The sequence below is a fragment of the Eptesicus fuscus genome, chromosome 6 (assembly GCF_027574615.1).
Source record: "Eptesicus fuscus isolate TK198812 chromosome 6, DD_ASM_mEF_20220401, whole genome shotgun sequence".
Taxonomy (NCBI): domain Eukaryota; kingdom Metazoa; phylum Chordata; class Mammalia; order Chiroptera; family Vespertilionidae; genus Eptesicus; species Eptesicus fuscus.
In genome coordinates, this window is record NC_072478.1 from 108,216,077 (window position 1) to 108,239,094 (window position 23,018).

At 65.6% G+C, this 23,018-nt stretch overlaps 2 protein-coding genes and 1 non-coding gene across 4 annotated transcripts in view; 2 read left to right on the plus strand and 1 right to left on the minus strand.

The window, feature by feature from the left end:
• Window positions 1-14,295, plus strand: part of C6H7orf50 (chromosome 6 C7orf50 homolog) — a 66,788-nt gene extending 52,493 nt beyond the window's left edge. For both annotated transcript variants that reach the window (XM_054718275.1, XM_054718276.1), the window contains exons 3-5: window positions 12,790-12,971; window positions 13,380-13,461; window positions 13,852-14,295. In XM_054718275.1, the coding sequence (XP_054574250.1) occupies window positions 12,790-12,971; window positions 13,380-13,461; window positions 13,852-14,037 (450 nt within the window). In that variant the 3' untranslated portion in view covers window positions 14,038-14,295. The remainder of the gene's footprint in view (window positions 1-12,789; window positions 12,972-13,379; window positions 13,462-13,851) is intronic.
• MIR339 (microRNA mir-339) lies at window positions 8,210-8,283 on the plus strand. Its single transcript, NR_129276.2, has one exon. It is a non-coding gene; the product is annotated as a microRNA mir-339 (primary transcript).
• Window positions 14,296-16,738: 2,443 nt separating the features above from the next.
• On the minus strand, window positions 16,739-21,225 carry LOC103299213 (cytochrome P450 2W1). Its single transcript, XM_008156064.3, has 9 exons — window positions 21,033-21,225; window positions 19,997-20,159; window positions 19,656-19,805; window positions 19,433-19,590; window positions 18,142-18,315; window positions 17,792-17,930; window positions 17,517-17,701; window positions 17,115-17,256; window positions 16,739-16,972 (listed from the first exon to the last, which is right to left on the minus strand). Exons 1-9 carry the CDS (start codon window positions 21,192-21,194, stop codon window positions 16,776-16,778), a joined length of 1,470 nt encoding a protein of 489 aa, XP_008154286.1. The 5' UTR covers window positions 21,195-21,225; the 3' UTR covers window positions 16,739-16,775.
• Window positions 21,226-23,018: the final 1,793 nt, after the last annotated feature.

Here is a 23,018-nt window from a genome sequence, read left to right on the forward strand (position 1 = left end):
GCTCCGTAGGGCCATGGCAGCACATTCAGGCTCGGGGCCTAAGGACATTTCTCTGAAAATCCAAGTGTGCAGGTTGCAGAACTTGATTCAGATTTGCCGTGTGGCCAGGAGTCGAATGCAGCAGGAGTGCTAACAGCAGCCCAGGCGGGCCCTCGGGATGGCGGCCGGGCCTGGCCCGGCCTGGCCTGGCCTGGAGAGGGAGTTGGGGGTCAGCGGGCGGACTCCATGGCTGAGGCAGGCAGAGTCTTACTCTGTGAAGTCCATCTGTAGGCCCCTTGGGCCCCTCCATGCCTGTGGCCCTGTTGTTGCCCTAACTTGCTCCTCAGCCAACACCAGCGTTGGCCCTGGGCACCTGGCTGGCAGTGGGCACATTGGCCCGAGGCCGAGACCAGTCCCCGTTAGCCAGTGCGGATGCCTTGCCAGGAGGGAGGACTTCTGTCCTAGCCCTGCGGACAGCCTCTCCGGCCTCTATTCCCAGTTCATCAAACTCAGAACCTACCCCGTGACCTATGGACCCTAAAGAGGAGACCGTTGGACACTATTGCTTATAAGCAGCCCTGGTTTTAGAGATGGCAGAGTGAGGTGAAATGTGTGGCATCCATGAGATACAGTGTTCTCCTCACTGCATTCCATTATTTTGAGCCTCAGAAACGTCGAGCAACTTGCCTAAGGTCACAGAGCAGGTGGCGGAGCAGGATTTGAACCAGGTGGTCTTGGCTTTCTAGATCAGGGTTCTCCTAGCGATGCACCTGGATAATAGCGCTGGCTCCCGTGCGAACGGCCTCCGGTTAGAGTCCCGGATGCCAGGCCGGCTGAGCCCTGCCCACAGGGTGCCCTGTGGGGACAGCCTGGCGTTGGGCTTTGTCTAAGCCACTTAACCCTCAGGGCTCCCCGACCGGACCACCTGGTCTGCACAGGAAGACGGCAGGGTCTGTGTCTTCCGAGTGAGCCCACCCTCCCGCTGAGCCAGGCGTGCAGATCTGCCCCAGAGCGCTGCAGCGCGTACCTGCTGCTGGCTGCCCCCCCTGCTCGGGCAACTCCTGTGAGAGACCCGATGACTCTGAGGACAGCTACACCGCCTGGGCACACGGACGGGCTGTGGGAGCCCCGTGAAGCTGAGCCTGATTCTGGGGTTCCGAAGCAATCAGTCTGGTGTTGTTTAAAACCACGTAGAGCTGGCACCCCCTGCCTTGCTGGGGACAGGGGCGCCCTTGTGCGCCAAGCTCTGCAGTGAGAAGGGAGGCTCCGCCTGGCTCCACGGAGGGGACGGGGGTGCAGCACGCTCCATGGGCTGTGGGAGCGTCACAGCCACTGTGCTCACCAGTGTGGAGACGGCACCCTCCCTGTCTGTCCCGGAAGGCACTGACGGCTCCCGCACCCAGCCCACGGGGACTGGGAGGGCTGCCAGCCACAGTCCCTTTGCATGGGGCCTGGAGGGTGACCTGGGGCCGCAGCGCCCTGGCCGGAAGGCAGGCAGGCTGTTGGGAAGGGCGCCTTGCAGTCCTCTGTGCTTGCCTGTGGATTGGGTCGTGTGGCACACGGATCAGGGACAAGGAAGCTGATGGATGAGTTCCCATGAGTGTGGTTTGACCTCTGTGCCCCAGTAAGGTGTGACCTTTGATGAGAAAGTGTGGGGGGAGGGCTGTAACGGACAGAGACCCACCCTACGAGGGGCCGGGCGGTCAGCCCCGAGCTGGGCTGTGTTCCTGTGTGGTCACGGCAGGTCATCGCCTTGTCGTGCGGCCGCCTCACTGCCAGCCCTCTGCACCGTCCCCCCTTTCCAGTGCCGTCCACCTGGTCCTGCCAGCTCTGCTCTGTCCTCCAGGGAAGCAGCTCGTCCATTAGTCACACGGGGCGGCCCGGGATGGGTCTCAGACTGTCCTGAGCACGTGGCCTGATGGTGAGACCCGGTGGCTTCTAGCTGGGCCAGCAGAGCTGCCTTCAGGGGCTGCAGTGGCAACACCCTGTCTGCCTGCTGACTCGCCTCGGGGCGACGGGGCGTCTGGGAAGCTCCTTCTCATGGCCTCGGGGAAGGTCGGCGGCAACTTGGCCAGCCACCAGGCTGCTCCCCACCCCGGGGCCCGCCGGTCCCCCACCACCACCACCCGCTCCTCCGCCCCGGGGCCTCGGCGCCCTCCCGGACTCGGGCGCAGTGTCCCTCTTCCTGGACCCTCTCTCCCAGACAGCCAGGCTGCGCCTCACCTCAGTCTACTCGGTGTCACCTTCCTGCCACCGTTGTCCTCGACCTCCACCCTCCCTCAGCCATTTTAAATTACAAACGTAAGTAACCGCTCTGTCTGACCTGCCTGGGTGTCTCCCAATGCGTAGCCTCCTACGGTCATCTCACTGCGCGGCGTCTCGGCCCACAGGGTGCCGTGACAGAGCCTCACGTCGGAGGCTGGCCCAGCGCCAAGGCGCCAGCGGGTCCCAGTCCACTGAGGGCCCGTCTGCTCGCTGTGTCCGCCCTGGTGGAAGGGCCTCTTCTAATCCCATCGAGGAGGCCCCACCCGTCACACGAGGGGCTCAGGCAGTGCGTTCGGGTCCCCGTCACATGCCCACTCTTCCTGACCAGGAGCTGCTGGGAGAATTGCAGTGTGGGCTCTAGGGTCTCAGTTCCCCCCGGGTGGACCCAGTGCTGCCTCCAGGTTCACACGGGGGCAGGCAGGCAAGCCTCTTGGTCATGCCACCAGCTGTGTGAGGTGCCACTCCAGGGGGCCCCTGTACTGAAACCCCCGGGCCGCAGTGCGTGGCCAGTGCCTTGGTGTGGGGCCTGGGCGGACCAAGCACGCCCTGCAGGCTGGTCCCCGGTCAGAGGCGAACACTGCATCGGGCGTAGGCAGACCTGGCGCACTTCACACCCTCTCTGAGCCTCGGTTTCCCCCTCTGTAAAGTGTGGGTGACGGGGTGGCTGGGAGCATGAGGGAAAGCCCACTGAGCCGTGTCCCACATGTGTGTCTTCAGCCAGCACCTCTGGCCTGTGCAGCGTGCTGCTCTCCTGTCCCCAGGGCAGCCCCCCGAGTCAGCACACGAGGGGGGCTAAGAGCAGAGGCGTCTCCCGGGGCCCAGGGCTGGCAGCGGAAGGCAGCATCAGCGCGCAGAGCCCTGGCCTCCGCAGCCCCACAGCTGACTTCACTCCATGAACCAGCAACCTCAGAAACAACTACGCTCCCCAGTCAACCTTGTCTGTCAAGTGGGGGCACGATGCCAGCATCCCAGGGATTAATCAGGAAGCTGTGAGCCGGCCCAGCACAGGGACCACCCTACCCTCGCAGCCATCCAGCTCTGGTCAGGCCTCGGCAGCCCCTGGCCTGCCTCTTCCCCCGCCCCGCCCCCCAGGGTTGAGCAAGCCTCTGGATCTCTGTGGGTAGCGGGAAAAACACAGAAAGACGCTGTCTTGGCTCCAAACCTTGGAGATCCTTATCAGGCTGGGAAGTTGGAACACCCACACCCAAAGCAGGAAGCCCACACCCACTGGAGAGGGAAGACAGGCCCCTCGAGCAGCCCTCAGCAGCGCCGTGCAGGCATCCTCGGCCCCTGGCCCGACCTTTGCTGGGGGGGGCGGGGGGGGCAGGCCCGCCAGGCTCCTGGCTGCTGGCGTGTGGTCATCCTGGGTCATGGATGGATGGGCAGCCTTGCCTTAGGGGCGGGCACACCGGCTCTGGAAGAGGGCTAAGCTGTTCCTATGGCGAGGACGAGGTGACTCATCCGGGGGTCCTTTTTGCTGGGCAGTGTCAGTGCAGTGGTGAGCAGCTCCCTCTTTGTGGGGCTCACGGTGTGGGGGCGGGGCATCAGCCAGAACTGAGAGGGCCATGGTATGGGGTATCGGGGGGCTGCTCAGTAGGCGAAGCGGAGAAGGGGCCCCTGAAGCTGCGGGGGAGGTCTGGGGTCTGAAGTGGAGGTGAGCTGTGAGCTCTGGGCAAAGGGAAGAGGAGGCTGCAGGCCGGGGTCCGGGAACCTAGGGTCCTTTGCTGCAGGGGGGGGCGCGAAGCACTGCACCAGCTGGATCTCCTGTCTCCGTGTGGGGAGCTGCCGGGGAGAATGGGAAGCAGGCCTGGCAACAGCAGGCGCCCCCCCCCCCCGGCTGCGGCTGCCGCTGAGGCCGACTGGACCGGCACGTGGCCCCGGCCTCCGTCGCCGTCTGAACCCTCTCGTTACTCAGGGAGCCCGCGGGTGGGATGGGCCGGGGCCTGGGGGTCGGTGCCCACTGGCGGCGACCTGGCCCCGCCCACCGCCGGAGCCTCGCCCACACGCCGGCGCGTGCGCACTGGCGTCGCCGTCCAGCCGGCTGGATCTGGTTCCAGCCGCGCAGGGCCGGCTGACATGCGCAGTGCGCGGGGCGGGCGGGGCTCGCGGGCCGGGCAGACCCGACGGCCTGGGACGCGGAGGTCAGTGCGCCGAGCCCGGGGCGGAGGTCCGGCCTGCGCGTGCGCTCGGGTCGAGACGGGCGGCTCCCGGTGGGGACCCCCCTGCGCCGGCCTCCGCCCTGGAGACCCCGGACCCGGGCAGATCCTTGGCGTCACCGTGAGGGCGTGGCGCCCCCCACGGGGTCACGGCCGGCGCCCCGCCTTATCCCCGCTCTCCGGTCCCCGCGTGCGGACGAGAGGGGGCTCTGAGCCGAGCTCCCGGCCTCCGTGCTGCGCCGGGAAGACCTCGGGATGCGGGCGCCGCGGGGTCCCGATCCCGGTGGGTGTGGCCCAGGCAAGTCCATCTTCTCCGTCCGCCGGGGCGCCCGGGCGGTCCTCTCCGCTCCTCCCCGGGCAGCCTGAGGCCGCGGTGCCGCTGTGGGGGCCTGGGGAGCCGGGCCCGCCCCTCGGCACCCGAACCACCGAGTTCTGCAGCAGAATCCCACGAGGGCATTTGCCACTGGCTGTGCGATTCCTCGGCTGTGACATTACCTAGCGCGGTCGGTTCCTGAAGTGCGTTGTGTGCACAGGGGTTCCTGCAAAGTGAGAAAAGCCCGGCCCGTAAATGGCTGGCAGGTGTGATGAGATGATTTTGAAAATTACATCCAACAGTTAACGACGTGGAGGTAATGACACTCTTATGGAAACAGTGAGGCGTTGGTTCTGGTTTTGCTGTTTCTGGACCTTGGAGCCAGGGCTTGGTTTGGTTTGGTTCCCCCACAGCGCGCCGTGCGCGGCCCTGCTCGGGGCTCCGGGCTCCGGGGTGCAGGGCTCCGGGCTGCGGGGATGCGGGGCTCCGGCGGGGCCTGAGAGGAGCGCTGGCCCAGGGTTTGCTGGCGCCCAGGCCGCAGAAGCCCCGGGGGAGAGCAGGGCCAGGGACTGCGAGGTTGAAGGGTGGAAACCTCTCTGAAAGTCTCGTGCAAACTTGTGCTTTTCCTTTGAGGGGTCGGCAGCCGGGAGGGCCTGCCTGGCCCAGGTGGGGGAGAGGTGTCTTCCGCTCGGGATGTGTGTGTGGCAAACGTTAAGGACCAGATTGTCATTTAAGTGGCAGAGGGGCACTGCCACGCCGGCTGGCTGTCAGTGTGGCTCCTGATGCGTTTCCAGGTCCTGTGCGTGGTGCCCCGCGGCTCTGTGCGCTGGCTGGCCCTCCCTGCCAGAGCCTCTGCCCAGGTTGAAAGGCAGTGCAGCCACGAGTCCCAGGTAGTCCCAGACATGCGTGTTCCCACAGGTGGGAGGAAGGCAGGTTTGAACTTCTCCCGAAGGCGGTGGGCCCGGCTGGGACCCGCCGTGCACGCAGCCTCTGCCCCGGAAGCATGGCGCCTGCGTGACCTCTGCCCTCCGTGTGCAGCCACCACTGCATGTTCCACTCGCGACCGTGCGGGTGCGGCGGGCCCCAAGCCGCCTCGCCTGCTGGTGGTGAAAGAAACAGGGACGTTGTAAACCTCCCACCGCATCCGCGTGCCGCAAGGCAAAGGGGGCCGCCAGCCCAGAGGCTCAGCTGAGCGTCTAGGGGACAGTGGGGCCTGTGGCCCGTGGGGTCTTGGAGCCACAAGGCTCAGCTCGGGCCCTGCTTCTGCCGAGCAGTTAGCCACTTCTCAGGGGCAGGGCCAGGGCCAGGCCTCTGTGAGCTGCGAGGTGCCGCGGACGCCCTGGCCCAGGGCAGGCCCTTGGCGTTCTGCGTCCTGTGTCTGGGCTGGGGGACAGGACTCTTCCCGGGACTCCTGGTCCCAGAGGCCTTAAAGGCTGGACAGGAAGGCCGTTCTCACACAAATCCCCGTCAGAAGAGACCAGCAGGGAGGGAGCCACTGCCCGTGCCCAGCAGGTCCTGAGGCCTCTTACCCGCTCCCTGGGGTGGGCTGGGCGCATGCTGCTGAGATGCGTGTGGTTCCCACCCCAGGTGTTCTGTGATCTTATCTGAGCCTCAGCCAGGCCCAGAGGGACGAGTCTGCAGGCACCACCACCTACCAGCCCCGGGCGCTCCTCACTCCTGCCTGACACCCCGCCTGCAGCTCCCACTGCCCGTCACCGTCACCGCGGCCCCTTCTCCACGGGCTCAGCAGAGCCTCAGCCACAGTCCGCGTGTCCGCGTGTTGTGCCCCCGCCCCCGCCTGGAACTTCACCCCGTGCCCTGGGCGGTGCTCTGGTGGCGGCTGGGACTCCTGGCTCCTCATTGGACCAAAACTACTTCCCGGCCTGAGCCCTTGGGGTGCCGCCGAGTGTCCTGACGGGGGGAGGGGGGGACACAGTTCCTCCCGGTCCAGCCTGAGCCGGCGGAGGGGCTGTTGGCTGGTCCTGGCTGCAAGGTACAGGGGAGAGGAGTGCGCGTGGTCGTGGACACTGCCGTTTGTCCCTCCTCAGCCACCGTGCCTGTGGGCTTCCCCTTCAGCCCCTTGCCAGCTCAGCCCTGAGGTGCCCGGGGGGTCCCTCTCCCAGAGGCCTCGCCCGGTGCCTCCCCTCTTCCCACCCGTCTGCCCGGGGGAGGAGGCCCTCCTGGGACAGACGGGGACTGGATGGGCTGTGCCTGTGAGACGGTGCAACGTGCACTAACGGAGGGAAGCACACCTTCGTACGGAGAACTTGTCCCCAGAAACCCAGTCGGGTCTTGTGAAAAGCGGTCCCCTCTCAGGGCAGTAGCAGGTCTGCTCCTGCCCGGCCGCTCCTGGTGGCTGGCGGCTCCCGGCCCCTGTGCTGCAGGCCGGGGGGTAGGAGGAGGGCTGGGCCGGCCTCCTTGGCGCAGAGCCTGGCCTCGTGGTGCGGACCACGCTGCCGCGCTCCTGGGGACCGAGGAGCTGGCCCACGGCCTTGGCGAGGCTTTGGGACATTGAACGGTGGGGGGGGAGGGTCCTCTCCCGCCCGGCTTTGTGCCCAGGGCTGCGCACCCGCGTGCCCTGGGTTTTCACGGTGCCTGTTGACATGAGCAAACCTGTTCAATTCTCGGGTTAAAAGACAAGAAAGTTGCATTGTCACGGCTCTCCCTGCAGTAATAACGAAGCCCGGTGCTCCTGAGATTCCGCCCGGCCACCAAAGGGGTGCTGTGGCCGCCCGTCTCTAAGCACCGGGTGTCCAGCTCATAGGGGCTTGTTGCTTGCAGCTACGGAGCGCAGAGCCGTGCTGTGGCACCTGGGAGGTGGCTCTGGCCCACGTGTGGCCTTTGTCCTAACGCGTCTCTGATATGGGCCAGTGTGCCCGCACCACAGGAGCTGAGGCCAGTCGATTCCAAACCCCCAGCCAGGACGTGGGGGGCAGGACCCCCTGTCCGCCAAGGCCACAGTCAGTGAGCACTGGCCTGTCCTGCAAGGACCGGGGTCCCAGTCTGTCGCTGGGCTGAGGAAGGAGGTCAGATTCTGGGGTCTGAACCCCCAGGCCCAGGGGAAGGAGGGGGGCTGCTGGGGAGGGGAGTCCCAGGGAGGGCCTGCCCTTTTCCAGGGCTTCGTGCAGTGGCAAAGCCGAGGGCTTGGGGGTCTGGGTTCTCGTGGGGGTTCTGTTCTTTGCCCCGTCTCACAAACTCGGGGAGCTTGAACCTGGATAAGAAAAAAATAAGCATTTTCTCCTTCACTGTGGGTGCTGGGAGACCTGTGGGGGGGACTCCAGGGGTGCCTGCATGCAGCTCCCCGCGGTGGCTGGTCACCAGGTGGCAATAAGCCGTGGTGATCTTTCTCATAGTCTGGTGCCTTTCCGTTTGTGCCTGTGAGTCCGTGTACTGTTTCGTGCACTTAACCTGAGGCGGGTCCGCAGGCCCAGCACACTCGCAGGAGCGCCATCGAGACGGCTCTCCTCGCCCCTGCACACGTGGACCTGGATCAGGCAGCCGCGCTCCCTGTCCTCCAGGAGCTCACCTGCGTCCGGCCGTGAGCGCCTCGGGGCCAGAGCCCGCGTCTGCCTCCGTGCCAGCGCCAGCCAGGGACCCCGAGGGCAAGTGCCCACTCCACTCAGCTCGCCGCCCGCCTGCGCAGGGCCCACCGACGCTCCAGGGCGTTTATCTGGAATTCTCTGCAGTAACTCCCATTCTCGGCGGCATTGCCAGCCAGCCAGGGGGAGCTTGCCTGCTCTGCAGCAGCAAGAAGGCAGCTCGGTGCCTCACACGGGAGTTTAGGCAACTGCTTCCATCCAGCGGGGAGGTGGGGTTCGCCTTTAAAGAACATGACTGTCTTCACTGCGTTTTGTATCAACTCGGACAAAGCTGAGCGCGAGCCGTCCTCTGGACTTTGAAATGGGGGGCCTGGGGGGCCTTGGCTCTGGTTCGAAGGTTAAGTTAGCACCAGGGACGCGGAGCAGGGCACAGGGTGCATCGAGTTACCCAAACATATAAAAGGCTGAGTGACCAGCCGTACGTACGTACGTACGTCCAACCAGCCGACCAGTTCATAGGACGCGCGCTGGCAATTTTAAATGAACGTTGACTCGCACGCGCAATACATGTGAAGCTCTCGGATATTATTGAAATCCCCCGTGAAATGATTTGTAAAGGATCTATTATTGAAGCTACCTTTGGAAATAGTATATCTATAGATAACGTTAAAAGTATATCTAAACGTGTGATTCTTTGTCCTAAAAATGAGCACGTTCATAAATTAAATGAAGACATTTTGGATATACTCGATGGAGATTTTCACGCCTATTTGAGTGATGATTCCATCGATTCAACGGATGATGCCAAAAAGGAAAATTTTTCCATCGAATTTCTTAGCAGTATTACTCCTTCGGGAATGCCGTGTCATAAATTAAAATTGAAAGTAGTTGCAATCATCATGCTACTGAGAAATCTTAGTAGTAAATGGGGTCTTTGTAATGGCACTAGGTTTATTATCAAAAGATTGCGACCTAGTGTAATCGAAGCAGAAGCATTAACGGGATCTGTGGAGATGAGGTGGTTCTGATTCCAGGAATTGACTTGTCCCCGTCTGACACTGGCCTCCCATTTAAATTGATTCGAAGACAGTTTCCTGCGATGCCAGCATTTGCGATGACTGTTAATAAATCACAAGGGCAAACTCTAGACAGAGTAGGAATATTCCTACCTGAATCCGTTTCCGGACAGGGTCAGCTATATGTTGCTTTCTCTCGAGTTCGAAGAGTGTGTGATGTTAAAGTTGTAAATACTTGATCACAAGGGAAATTAGTCAAGCACTCTGAAGATGTTTTCACTCTTAATGTGGTGTACAGGGAGATATTAGAGTAAGTTTAATCAATTTATCAGTCATTGTTTTTATCAATTTTTTAATATCATTTTTGTTGTTTTTATTTCACATTATTGTTTATTAATTAATTTATGTATTATTTCCATATACATTTTACTAATTTTCTTTTATCTCTGACACTTCTATTATAAAGGGTGAATGGCAATATTAAAATATTTTTTCCAATTAATTTTTCTTCTAATATTTCTTCTAATGAATCTGTGCACTGGGCCACTAGTTTCAAAATAAAAGGTTTCTTTAAAAATTGTGGGAAACGCTCTTCATTGGTTTCAGCAAAGGGAAGAGGAAGCTGCTGCCACGCCTGAGTTACCCTTTTGTTTTTAATCGTTGGGGTCATAAGTCCGGGAGTTTCGGCTCTGACCCTGCGCAGGTGGGCACGTGGCTTCCCCTGCGAGAGGGAGGGAGGGAGGGAGAGAGGGAGGGAGGGAGGGGCTCCTGGGACCAGCCTCCCGTCTCCGAGCTCCATCTCGCTGAGCTCCGGGCTCGGGCTCCGCAGGGGCTGGCTGGCTTCGGGGTCAGCAGACAGCAGCCCCGGCACAACCTGTGGACAGACGCTGTGGTCAGGGCTCACGCGCCTGAGGGGCCTCTGGCGCAGCCCCAGCCATGGCCGCCCGTGGGGACTGTCCACATCTGTCAGCAGGCTCAGCCCGCACCTGCCTCTCGCCAGCCCAGGCCTCCCTGCCGCTGCTTCCCCGCTCATCACCCTCCTGACCCCGCCTCCCTGTGGCCGCTTAAAGCACGCGTCACTTTCAGTGCCCACGCATCCCACCCACGGGGCTGCCGGGCGGTGGAGGGTGGAGGTGCTCTCCTGAGGAAGCCGCAGGCCGGCCCCCACCCGGGCCTCTGCTGTGATCACGCTGGGTGACCCCCACCCCCAGCCAGCAGCCTCCACATCTCAGGCCGCGTGAGCTCTGGGGACAGAGCAGCGACGCCCGAGTCCCGCTCCCCTGGGCCTCACCCGGCCCTGTCAGAGCAGCTCGCTGGCAGCCATACATACGTCCTGGTGGCACTTTCTGATGAAGGAGCGGACGCCAGGCACCGCCCAGCTGGTGCGAGGCTTCTGGGCGCAGAGTGGTGTCAGGTGCCGCTCAGCCCCTCAGCCCCTCCGCGCCCTCGGCGCCCTCGCTCCTGGGAACACCAGCTCCCTGCCTGTGCGCCCGGCCCTGGCGGCAGGCACGTGGCTTGAGTGGCTCCAGAGCGCAGGCCCCAGTGCGGGGTGCGGGGTGCGCGTGCTCAGCCTCGGCCTGGGGACGGCCCACGGGCAGCAGTTCGGGTCCTGGTTTACAGTGGGGCCAAGTGCTAGTCTCTCCTGCTGGAGTTCCTTTTCTTTTTCTTTTTTTTTTTTTAATATATTTTATTGATTTTTTTTTTTTTTTACAGAGAGGAAGGGAGAGGGAGAGTTAGAAACATCAATGAGAGAGAAACATCAATCAGCTGCCTCCTGCACACCCCCTACTGGGGATGTGCCCGCAACCACGGTACATGCCCTTGACTGGAATCGAACCTGGGACCCTTGAGTCAGAAGGCCGACGCTCTATCCACTGAGCCAAACCGGTTAAGGCATGGAGTTTCTTTTCTTTCTTCCACATTTTGGAAAACAAATGCCCAACCACCGTCGGGGTGTCCTCCAGCACCTGCACCGGCAGAGGCAGGTGCGCCCTGGCTGTGGGTCCCGGCTGCCTCCGGCCGGCCGTGGGCTCCCTCAGCTCTCACCCAGGAAAAGCGCGTCCCTGGCCTGACCGCCCTGTGAGAGTGCGGTCAGTAGCTCCCTCCAGCGGGCAGGGTCTGGGGTCTGGGGCCTCATCCCGGCTCTGCTGCTGTCAGCCGCGCCCAGGCCTGTGCAGAGCCCACACCCCCTGCCTCGGAGGCTCTGGCCTGCACGCGTGCGTGCATGCATGCGAGTGAGTGTGATGGCTGTGGGGAGGGGAACGCCCCACTGAGTGACCATGTACTGGACAGTCCGGAGCCCCGGGCCATGCTCATGTCTCCAGGGGAAGCCAGGGCCCTTCGGGGGCCCCACCCCCACAGGAAGAGAGCAGAGAGAGGGTCCCTAGGGCACACCTGTGCCGTGGCCGCTCTCAGTCTGACCCTGTTTGGTCTAAGCAAGGGCTGGGGGCCAGTCACAGGCCACTGGACGCGGCCTGGTACCCACGGGGTGCACAGCTTAGCGCCCCCTCTCTGGCCCTCGCCGCACTGCACTGCCCACGGCTGGGGACGGGCGGGTGCTGCCTGAGCCTGGTGGTCAGCCTTTGGCCGAGAGAGCACAGGCGGGGCGATGCCGGCGGCGGTGGACGGGTGCCTGTCGCTGGCGCCAGGCTTTCCGTGGTGCCCGTGGCCGTGGTCGTTGCCACCATCCTCCGGGACTGGGCACGCCCCTTCCACACACAGATGCCCCGACCCCTGCTGCCCTGCCCCTACCCAGCGGTCTGTGTGCGCACACGTGCGGGCAGCCCGTAGGAGGCCCTCGGGGTGGCCTGTGAGCCCAGCCCAAGGCGGAGGGCGCACGGCCTGCCTGTCAGCCTGCCACCCCCAGGCCCTGACGCTGTGGATTCCAGCTGGTTTTCAGGGAGGAGGAGGGAGGGGCTGACAGCTGGGTTTGTTTTGTTGTTTTAGAAGATTCCAGAAGGAGCGGGTGTTGTCAAGGGATTGGCGCTTTATGGGGGGGCCTGCTAAGGGGTATGGGCGTGGGGGGAGCAGGGTACGGAGGGGGCTGGAACCCCACTCTGCTCGGCTTTGCTCTGGGGCCGCGGTCCTGGGCCCGTCCTCGGAGGGCCGGCCTGACCCAGAGTGAACAGTGTCCGTCTTCCTGGAAGAGTGTGGTGCCGCCCAGCCCCCCAGGTGGCACTTGTCTGGTTGTTGGGAGGGAGGAAGGGGGGCCGTCTCGGGGAGCGGCTGGAGGAGGTTGCATCTGGAGGCCCTGCCCTGTCAGAGGAGAGCCAGCCACCCCCAGCCCAGGGCCAGTGTACTCCCGCCCAGCCCTCTGTAGGCCGGCCTGTCGTGGAGGGGGAGGGGGGCGGGGGGAGGTGGCAGGCTCTGCAGGCCTGGGGCTAAGCCGCCCACGGAGCCCCGCGGCCTCTGCAGGGTCTGCTCTGACAGTCTGCACCCCTGGCCTCGGGGGCGAGGGCGGGAGTGGGCGGGGGCGGGAGTGAGGTGCAGCTCCTGAATCCCTGCCGGGGCCCTCCCCGCAGGAGGGCGCAAGCTCAGCCACGGAGCTGTCCCCGGAGGAGAAGAGGGTCCTGGAGAGGAAGCTGAAGAAGGAGCGGAAGAAAGAGGAGAGAAAGCGGCTGCGGGAAGCGGCGGCCACGGCCCTGGCCCCGCCTCTGCCAGCCAAGCCCTCGGGTGCCCAGCTGGCCCTGGACTACCTCTGTGGGTGAGAGGCCGCGGGGATGGGGGGCTGGCTGGGCTGTACCCCACGTCTATGGTCTCTGGGAGGACGGGGCGGCCGGCCCGTTCTGGCCGGGGCTGCTCTGTGCTGCCCGTGAAGTGCCCGTCCCAGGCAGACGGCCTGTCACTCGGGCGGCTCGCCTACAGCTGGGCGGCTGGCAGGCTGCGGGGATGCGGGGCCCCTCCACACCCCAGAGGAATTGCAGGCGGACCCGGGTGCACCCCTGCCTCACCCTGGGCCCCTCTCCACGTCTGTGCCCTCGGGCTGGGAGGGGCCCCAGAGCCCACATGGACACTGAGCCTGGACACTGCCCCGGCCAAGCAGAGGCCACCAGGCCGGTGCAGACAGACCCCACGCCTCCGCCTGGTGCTGAGACTGTGTTCTCCTCTCCAGCTGGGCCCAGAAGCACCAGGGCTGGCGGTTTCAGAAGACGCGGCAGACCTGGCTCCTGCTGCACATGTACGACTGCGACCAGGTGTGTGCTGGGGGGCGGGGGGGCCGAGGGGGGCGGGTAAGGGGGATGGAGGGGATCTCACAGCCCTGCCTGCACCGCCCCTCCAGTCTCTCTGACCCTGACCCTGCACAGTGGTCCTCCTTCCTTTCTGTGCTGGGCGCCCAGTTAAAATAGGACCTGGGTGGGGCTGGCTTCAGCAGTTGAACTCTCCAGCACCCCTCCCCTTGCTGCGCCCGCCCCCAGGCCCTCGGTCCCCCCCCCCCCCCCCCCCGTGAGGACACTGGGCGGCGCCTTGGGCCCGAGGCACCAGTGGCCGGGCCGGAACCCAGGGCCCACGCTGCAGGCATCTCGGTCCCCTCGGCCCAGCGTCCCCCGCCTGGCTGCTGACCGGCCCTCCTCCCTCCTGCACAGGTCCCCGACCAGCACTTCCCCACCCTGCTGGCCTACTTGGAGGGCCTGAGGGGCCAGGCAAGGGAGCTGACCGTGCAGAAGGCTGAGGCCCTGATGCGGCAGCTGGACGAGGCGGGAGCCGGCCCGGGCCACCCCCTGCTGGAGAGGAGCCGGCGCGCCCGGCAGGTGCTGCAGCTGCTCTCCTAGGGCCGCAGGCCCCCGCCAGGTGCCAGCCCAGCTGCCCTCGGGCCCGGAAGCTGCCTGTTTTTCTACCAGGGCCCAAGACTGGCAGAGCTCCCTGCCCGCCCGCTGCAGGCCGTCTGGGTTGGGCCAGCGTGGGGCCTGGGGCCGTCTCGTGCAGGCCTCGTGTTTCCTGCCCCCGCCTGGCCGCGTGGAGCCTCACTGCCCGGCTCCAGGGGAACTGGCTGCACTTCCAATAAAGCGGCCACGCCGGCCACGGCTCTCGTCCTTGTCCACCCTCGCCTGCTTGCAGGTTGGGAGGGGCGTTTGCTGAGGGAGAGTGTGCGGCCACCAGGCTGTCCCTGCCGTGCCCGCCCCGACGCACCGGCGTCTGTCACCTGGCCCTCCTGCGGGATGACCCTCCTGTGGGCTGCCCTTCGCAGTGACCATGGTGCTGCCCTCCCACAGCCGCCCACGAGGAAGACTTACCTGCTGTCTGTCTGCATGAAGGTGGACCTGCTTTCCTTGCTCCCGGGCAGTGCATGCATTGGACCCGGGGGTCACAGGGCTGCGCGCCGAGCACAGAGGCCGCATTCGGGGCGAGGGGAGGAGTCAGGGCCAGGGCCAGTCCCTTGCTGACCACGGGGGCCTCAGCGTCTATTCACCTGCACCCAAAGCCCTGTCTCCGAGGGTCACACCACCCTCCCATCCAGCACCCAGGTGTCGGCTCCCACCGAGCTGTGTGGCAACTTGGGGCCATCCACGGCCACTGGTGCAGCTGAAGTCCTGATCTCACAAGCACATGTGTGCACACAGGCACACACACACAGCTATATGTGCATGCACACATGTACTGGTATGTGGTACACCTATACGTGTTCACGTTTGTGCACACACATACATGCTCGCACATGCAGGCACACATGGTTGCACGCATGCACACATACACTACAGGCAGAGAGCCTCGACCCCTCTCAGCCCTGGGGTTTGCCCTGGGGGTGGCCCCAGCTCCGCTGGAGTTGGTCTTGGTTTTTTGGTTCATCCTCCCCTGAGGATAGTTTTCCACTGATTTTTAGAGAGTGGAAGGGAGGGGGAGAGAAATGTCAGTGTGAGAGGGACACATCCATTGGTTGCCTCCAGCACACACTCCAAGCAGACCCAGGGATCAAGCCTGCAGCCGAGGTGCATGCCCTTGACAGGAATGGAACCCGAGACACTTCACGCTGAGGGCCAGGTCTCTGACCACTGAGCAACCAGAGAGGGCTCCGCTGCGATGGACGTCGCCTCTCGGAGCCCTGGGAGCTGAGGCGGCCGCCTGAGTGCCCTGGAGCAGTGGTCGACAAACTGCGGCTCGCGAGCCACGTGCGGCTCTTTGGCCCCTTGAGTGTGGCTCTTACACAAAACACCACGGCCTGGGCGAGTCTATGTTGAAGAAGTGGCGTTAGAAGAAGTTTAGTTTAAAAAATTTGGCTCTCAGAAGAAATTTCAATGGTTGTCCTGTTGGTATTTGGCTCTGTTGGCTAATGAGTTTGCCGACCACGGCCCTGGAGGGTTTGCTCACAGTCCAGGGCCGTCGTTTTGGTTTTGGGGGATTTGGGGGGCCCCTGCGGTGAGGCTAAGGGCCGGCGCTAGAGCCACAGGCAGGTCTGGGCCAAGGGCACCCCCAGGCAGGGGTGCGGGCACAGACCTTCAGAGCCCTCTGCCCACCATCGTCCTGCGTCAGCCTGTGCCCCTCCCGACCCGCACGCAGAGGCCATGGGGCGGCCTGTCTGCACCTGGCCGGGGCCAGACCGCGTGCAGTTCCGAGGATCGGCCGGCAGTCGAGTCCTGTCTGTGTGGCCGGCGGATGCCCCCATCCCAGGTCAGGTTTCCATGGTGAAGAGGGAAGTGAGGTCCTGCATACACGCGTTTGCACAAGAACAGGTGTGTGTATGCACCCATGTGTGAACATGTATAGGTGTGTGCACATGCCTGCATGTGTGTGAGCATGTATAGGTATACACACATACCAGGCAGTGGCTCACTTTTTGGTGTTTTTTTAAAATATATTTTTATTGATTTCAGAGCGGAAGGGAGAAGGAGAGAGAAACATCAATGATGAGAGAGAATCACTGATCAGCTGCCTCTTGCAGGCCCCCCCACTGGGATTGAGCCCACGACCTGGGCATGTCTGACCGGAAATCGAACTGTGACCTGCTAGGTTCATAGGTCGATGCTCAACCACTGAGCCACACTGGCCCAGCCCACTCTTCGTCTTTATTAACTTGTTCCCGCTGGAGGAGGGTGCACCCACACTGCCTAGTTTGGGGCCTGGCTGCACCCTCGTCAGCCTGTCTTCACGGGGGAGAAGGGGGAGATGGCACAGACTCGGGCCCAGGGCGGGGGTGCAGGTTTCATGGGTCAGACGGACTTGGGGGCGGAGAGGCTGCCCCAATGGGCACGGGGTGGGAAGGGCTGGTGGGGGTCCTGGTGCAGACGCAGCAGCTGAACCCCGGGCCGGGGGGACGGGCAGAGGAAAAGAGGTGGGACCCTGGCTGCTCTGGGAGAGGAGGGACGCGGTCCAGTTTTGGGGTGCGGGGCCTGGCAGATGGCCTGCCTCCATGGCCCACTGCGGCCTGAGGGACAGCTGCCGGGCCCGTGGTCAGCTGTCTGGACCAGGGCTGTGGTGAGCGAAGGGCCGGTGAGGACCTCCGTCCAGGCTGCCACCAGGGGCGGTGACTCACCCCCCCTTCCCCGGGCCCAGAGCACAGGCCAGGCCGCCTCCGTCAGCGCCCCTGGGGCCTGGGCACTGCACACAGGACTTGGGCCGGCGGCCGCATGGTGAAGGCGGGCGTGGGCACAGTGCGCAGGCCAGCGGGGCTGAGGCCGGGCGGGGGCTGCAGGCGGAAGCTCTGGAGGAGGCCAGCGAAGAGCAGAAACAGCTCTGTCCGCGCCAGGCTCTCTCCCAGGCAGACGCGGCGGCCTGTGGGGAAACCGAGGCAGGGCATCAGCTCCCAGCCGGGGGGGGGGGGGGGCAGGGGGGGCGTTTGGAGTCCGGGCGAGGTCCCCAGCCCCCAAGGTCCCCGCCCCCGAGGTCCCCGCCTGAGACCCCGCTCGCCCCGCACCCGCAGAGAAGGGCAGGAAGGCCTCCCGCTTCACGAAGTGCCCGTCCGCGTCCAGGAAGTGCCCCGGGTTGAACTGGTCGGGCGTCTCCCACTGCGTCTTGTCCAGGAGCACGGAGCTCAGCAAGGGGACCACTGGTGTGCCCTGCGGGGGAGAGCAGCGGGCTGGCTGGGGTGCCTGTCCCCCCACAGGCCTGGACAGGAGCCCTGACAGGGTCCCGGGAGGCCGGCCGGCCGTGAGGGCTGCCCCAGGGTGGACCCTGCACTCGCTGCGCCATCCCATTTCACAGGGAACCCCAGACCACACGGGGGGGAGGGGGGGCGGCCCCCTGCTCGGATGCCCTCCCTGCCACCACGAGAGCCCGGCATCAGGGCCCCCGAATCCCCTCCCGAGGCCTGGCCCACCTTGGGGAGCAGGTAGCCGCCGAGCCGGGTGCTGCCCGCCGTGCAGCGGGGCACGTGGGGCAGGAGCGTGATGAACCTCTGCACCTCGTGCAGCACGGCGTTGGTGTAGGGCAGTGCCCGCTGGTCCGCGGGCTGGGGGGGCCGCCCGGGGCCCAGCACCCGGTCCAGCTCCTCCTGCACCCGGTCTGCAGGCAAGAGGGGGCACCCGTGTCCCTGGGGGCCTCGTCCCTGGGCCCCGGGGGCTGGCGCAGGCGAGGGCGCGGCCGCACACCCACCCTGCACGCTTGGGTGCCTGCCCATCAGGAGGGCTGCCCACTGCAGCGTGGCCGCGGTGGTCTCGGTGCCGGCCATGACCATGTCCAGGACACAGGCCACCACGTTCGCCTCCGAAAACAAGCCGTCGGGGTCTCCCCCCTGCAGGGCGGGGGGCAGGGCTCAGCGGAGGCCGCCCCGCGGGCCCCCAGCTCTTGGCGGAAGGGCGGGCGGCGCCGGGATCCCTGAGCACCTGCTGGCGGGGCCACCGTCCTCCCTCCCAGCTGCCCGAGGCGGCGGGAACCCCTTTCACAGCTGAAGACCGGGCTCAGGGAAGCCCCAGGCGGCGGGGAGGAGGGGGGCTGGCCCAGACCTGGCCTTGCTGCCTCAGGGCGTCCACGTAGCTGTGCACGGGGCCTCCCCCGGGCGCGGGGGGCCGCCGCGCCTCCAGGAGGGCCCTCAGGATGGCCCGCACCTCGTCGATCTTCCTCAGGACCGGCCGGTGCAGCTGGAGGAGGGCCCCCAGCCGGGGGTAGATGTTGAACAGCTGGGGCGGGCAGACAGCGAGTGAGGGTGGGACCAGCGGGGACGGAGGAGGAGCCTGGTGACCAGGAACACCTGGGAGTTTCCGGCTCCCCACCCCCCAAAGCCGGCTCCTCGCAGGTGAGGGCTGGAGGGCTGGGCTGCCCTGTGGGAGAGCTGAGTCGCTGCCATTGAAAGGGAGGAGTTTGCCACCTTCAGGCCTGGCCCGGCCCTCGGCCCCTCTGAACCGGCCAGCCGGGTCGGCATGCAGTCGGCGCTCACTGGATGCTCGCTGTACCTGCACAGCTGTGTCCGGGGAGCACGCTACGGCACCCGGCCGGCACCGGGTCGGGGAGCTGGTGACGGCGCTGACCCTGCCTACCTGCCGTGCTGGGTGGGGAAACGGGTCCGGACTTGGGACGCCCTCTCTGAAGGGAGTGGGACAGAGGTCCCGGGTGTCAGGCCCCCATCGGGCCCCGCCCACCTCTGAGCACTGGCTCTCGCGGTGGGAGATGTGGGGAGGGCGGCGAGGACTCCCGGGGGCGCGGGTCCTTCCTGGGCTGGCGGGGCCGCGGTGTGGGCGCCTGCCTCTGGGCCAGTGGTTCCCAGCGTGGCCCGCGCGCCCCACCGGGGGGGGGGGGGGCAGTTTGATTTTTAAGGGGGCAAATCAAGAATGAGTTATTTACAGTGATTTTTTTGCGTTTCTTATGGTTCTAGGGGCCTCATGTACAGTTTATAAATACGTTTTGTGACATGTTTATGCATTTCTGTTCTCTATTATGTTTTGAAACTTTGCTGGTTTTTCATAGCTCTTCATATTATCATTTTAACCATTGTTAGTGATTTCTTAACCATTGTTAGTGTTTCAGCTGTCCTTTCGTTCTTTTATTTTTCTCGTTCGTGGATGCCCCGTTCTTTGGAAGCTTGTGTAGACCAAGTTCAAGGCCTTTGAGGCTTCCTCCCTGCGAATGAGCTCGCTTTTTGAATAATAAGAATTCTAGGTCACGGGGCCATCAGGCTGTGAGAGACGCTCAGGGGGCGTGGCCAAAAAGTTGGGGACCACGGCCCTAGCCGACCTCACCTCTCCTGGCTAGTGGCCCTGGCACCCCTCCCCCCATCTCAGGAGACCTCTGACCTCTCACCTGCAGGCCGGGAGTCCCCAGCAGGACCATGACGTCATCGATGAGGCCCAGCAGGGACACGAACACAGGGTCTTGGTAGTCGAACCGCTGGCCGAAGAGGAGCGTGAAGGTGACATTGGAGGGAGCCCAGCCGAGCAGGGCCAGCGGGAAGGGCCGGCCTGCGGGGGAGACAGGCCTCAGTGGGGAGGGGCTTGGGGAAGGGGGCCCCCCGGCCCTCACTCACCTCCATACTGATCCAGCTGCCCCACAAGGCACCGCAGCTCCTGCAGGACCTTGTCGGCCACGGGCCCCCGCCCCACGCCCAGGCCGTGGAGGGTGCGCACGGCGAGCTGGCGCGCGGCTTTCCAGCGAGGCCCCGAGGAGAAGAAGATGCCTGTAGGCCACGGGGCGACCCCAGAGCAGGCGCTCACTGCCCCGCCGTCTCCCGGGGCTGGCCTCGTCCCCTCGGTGTGCAGGGTCCCCGTGCACCGCCCCACCCCGACATGGACACCCTGTCCCCCCCGGAGAGCAGGGCTGGTGACTGCCCCTCCCCACCTGGGGGCCCTCTCCCCATCACAAACCTACCCCTGCCCCCCTGGATGAGCTGGAAGATGGGGATGGGGGGCCGGTCGGCCAGCTCCTGCCCCGTGCCCACCAGGGCCTCCCGGACCGCCTTGTAGCCGGTCAGCACCACCGTCTTCTGGCCTCCCAAGTGGACGGTGAACACCGGCCCGTACTGTTCTGAGAGCTGGCAGTGGGGGACCCGTGAGGAGAGGCCCGGGAGCCACACAGCGGACCCCACAGAGCCCCGCACCCTCCGGGAGGGACACTGCCTGTGGTGCTGGGTGTGGCCATCCTGGGGGGACGCTCCGGGGGCAGGATTGAGGGCTGTGCACTGGGGTGGCCGCGCTGGAAGCTTGGGGCCTGCACAGGAGCCCCCCCCCAGGCCTCACCCCTCGAAGGGCCCGCCTGGCCGGTGTGTCTCACTCTGACCTCCCCGGGCCGGCATGAGGGCACAGAACAATATGCCAGCAAGCGCTGGCCTTGGGGGCCCTGTCCCAGTCCCCGCCCCGTCTGTCCCCACTGCATCCCTGCCCGAGGTGGGGGCTGCCGCCCTCCCGCTGAAGCCGGGGCTGGGGCTCGGCCTCGGCCAGCGCTCTGGTCCCAGCCGCTCTGCCCCAGCGTGCGGGATGGCAGCCTCGGGACCCAGAACCCAGGCCTGCAGCCATGTGCAGCCCCTCCCCATCCACCTGCGTCTGCCGCCCAGGCAGGAGGAACCGCCGCCAGCTGCCCCTCTGGTGGGCGGTGGGCAGCCCCGTGTGTGCGCCGCTCCCGGGAGTCCTGTCCCCTCCCCTCCACTGCCCCAACCTGCCCCTGCGTCAGGGTCTCTCCAAATGCTGCCTCTTCCAGGAAGTCCTCCTGGCTCTCTGCTCCGTGGATGGCCCATCTTAACGTGCAGCGGAGTCTCTCCTCCCACGGCAGGCGGGCCGTTGGGTCCCTGTGTCCCTGCCGGCCAGCGCTGGCCGGACCACGAGCCGCCTAGCCCACGGGGGTCCCAGAAACGAGGGCTCTGCTTCCTCAGGCGAGGGGCGTCGCACGGCTGCAGGGCGCCCCCCCTTACCTCCATCAGCGAGCGCTCCTGCTGGCACACCCGCAGCAGATGCAGGTTCCCAACGAGGGGCAGCGGGCGCGGCCCGGGGGGCCAGCGGGGGGCCGGGCGGGGGCCACGGAGCAGCACCCAGAGCCCCAGGAGCCCCAGGAGCCCCAGGAGCAGCAGGGCCATGAGGACGCGGTGGTGGCCCCCCGTCCCGCCCTGCGCCTTATAGGCCTCGGAGAGGGCGTGCCGCGCCCCACACCCACCACCCGAGAATGTGGAACAAGCAGTTTGCAGGGGACAGCCAGCGGCTTAAAGCGACAGGCGTGTGTGGAATGTGGGGTCAAGTCTGCAGGGGGCGGTGTGCCAGCCCTGTGCGTGGGCGTCCCGTCAGGCGGGGCAGAGGACCTTGGCCCGTTGCTCCTCCGGGCAGCCCCCGCCTCTGCCTCAGTCTCCCCATCAGAACCAGGACTTGCGGGCTTAGGGGCCCGGCCCCACTCTCAAGGGGGAGCCCAACTTCCCTGCTGAGCCTGCTTCCGTGGCCCCATGGCCGTGAGGTCCTGGGCCTCTCCCAGCCCCCCACCACCGGTGTCCACCCAGCCCCTCCCGTGGGCCAGTGGGCACCCAGGGCCCGGCCCCGGGGGCCTCAGATGGGGCGTCTGGGCCCAGTGCACGCAGACACCTCCGATCCCAGGGCCGTCAGGTCACCAGCAGGGCCCCCCCGCCTGGGCCTAAGGGAGCGGCCCTGAGTGACGGCTGCTCCTCGGGGCTGTCGGCTCCGTCACCTGGGGCTGAGGCACCAGCCTGTGCCAGGACAGGGCGGGGCTGAGCGCCCCGAGGCCGGCCCTGCAGCCGGCTGGCGGGTGACAGGTGGCCAGTTTACAGCCCTCGTCCTGGGCCACGCTGTCTCCTGACCCCCCTCGCCCGGCAGGGAGGGGGAGGCACCGCCTTGGGAAGGAACTAGGAGGGTGGGACGCTGTTGGCACCAGAACTGGCCGGGCCTGCTCCCCGCCACCTGCCCCGACAGGAGGCCGCCCGCCCGGCCCCACGCTGGGCCCCACGGACCTCCACCCGCCCCCCGTTGACTGCACTGCACGCCTCCATGGGGGGGGTGCACACTGCTTCGCCCGCGGCCTGTCCTACCGCACGGCTGGGGGACGCGGGGGCGGGCGAGGGAGTAGCTAATTGTTGGGGCTTCGGTCATCTGGGCCGAGCTCCCCGCACCCAGGCTGCTGCCAGGCGTGTGGCTGGGTCCTGCCGTCCAGGGACGGTCACTTCATCGGCAGCTTTGAGCAGCTGTGTGTGCGGCTCGGCCGAGAGAGGGCGGAGCTGGTGGGCAGGGTCCTGACGGCCTCGGAAGCCCACGGGGCAGGGACTCTGCATCCCAGAACCCCTCGGGCAGACGGGCCCCCAGGAGTCAGGAAGGCCGGGGTCCTCAGAGGGCCCACCTGGGAGCGGAGTCACAGGGTCCCCCTCCCAGAGGAGCCGCCTGCTGGGCCTCGGGTGGGGGCTGCAGGCGAGGAACCCGGGTCCTGGGGGGTCCTGGGTCTTGCACGGCCTCCTCCTGCAGGCGGGTGCCGCCTGGAGGCCCAGGTCTGGGCAGCCCTGGGCAGGTGCCGGTGGGACTCCCGGGGCCGTCCCCTGGCCGGGTGCTGGCCCGCTCTGCCGTGGAGCCTTCAGCTCCTCCCGGCAGCCTGGAGGGGCCCATGTCACTGAGGAGGAAGCGGGGCTCAGCTGAGAGGTCCTGGTACATGGCAGGTAAGGGGGGTCAGGGCGGGGTCCCCAGAGTTTCCACCAAGTCTCGGGATTGACCCCTCTGGGAGTGAGGATCAAGGGGCAGAGGCCACGACCTATGACCCGAGTCTGGGAAGTCACACAGCTTTGTCACCTGGGGGAGCCCCAATCGGCCCAGATCCCCAGCCAGGGGAGGGGCAGGGCTCCAGGACAGTCTGTCCCAACTGCCCTCAAGTCCATTCCTCAGGGGGTCCTGGCACCAGTGGGCCCTTCCAGAGC

Excerpts from the sequence above, each read along its gene's own strand:
- LOC103299213 (XM_008156064.3), bottom strand. The coding sequence starts at position 21,194 with ATGGCCCTGCTGCTCCTGGGGCTCCTGGGGCTCCTGGGGCTCTGGGTG. Across the intron at positions 20,160-21,032 it reads AGGAGCGCTCGCTGATGGAG|CTCTCAGAACAGTACGGGCC; the intron begins GTAAGGGGGGGC and ends CCCCACTGCCAG. Across the intron at positions 18,316-19,432 it reads TGGGGACTCCCGGCCTGCAG|CTGTTCAACATCTACCCCCG; the intron begins GTGAGAGGTCAG and ends TGCCCGCCCCAG.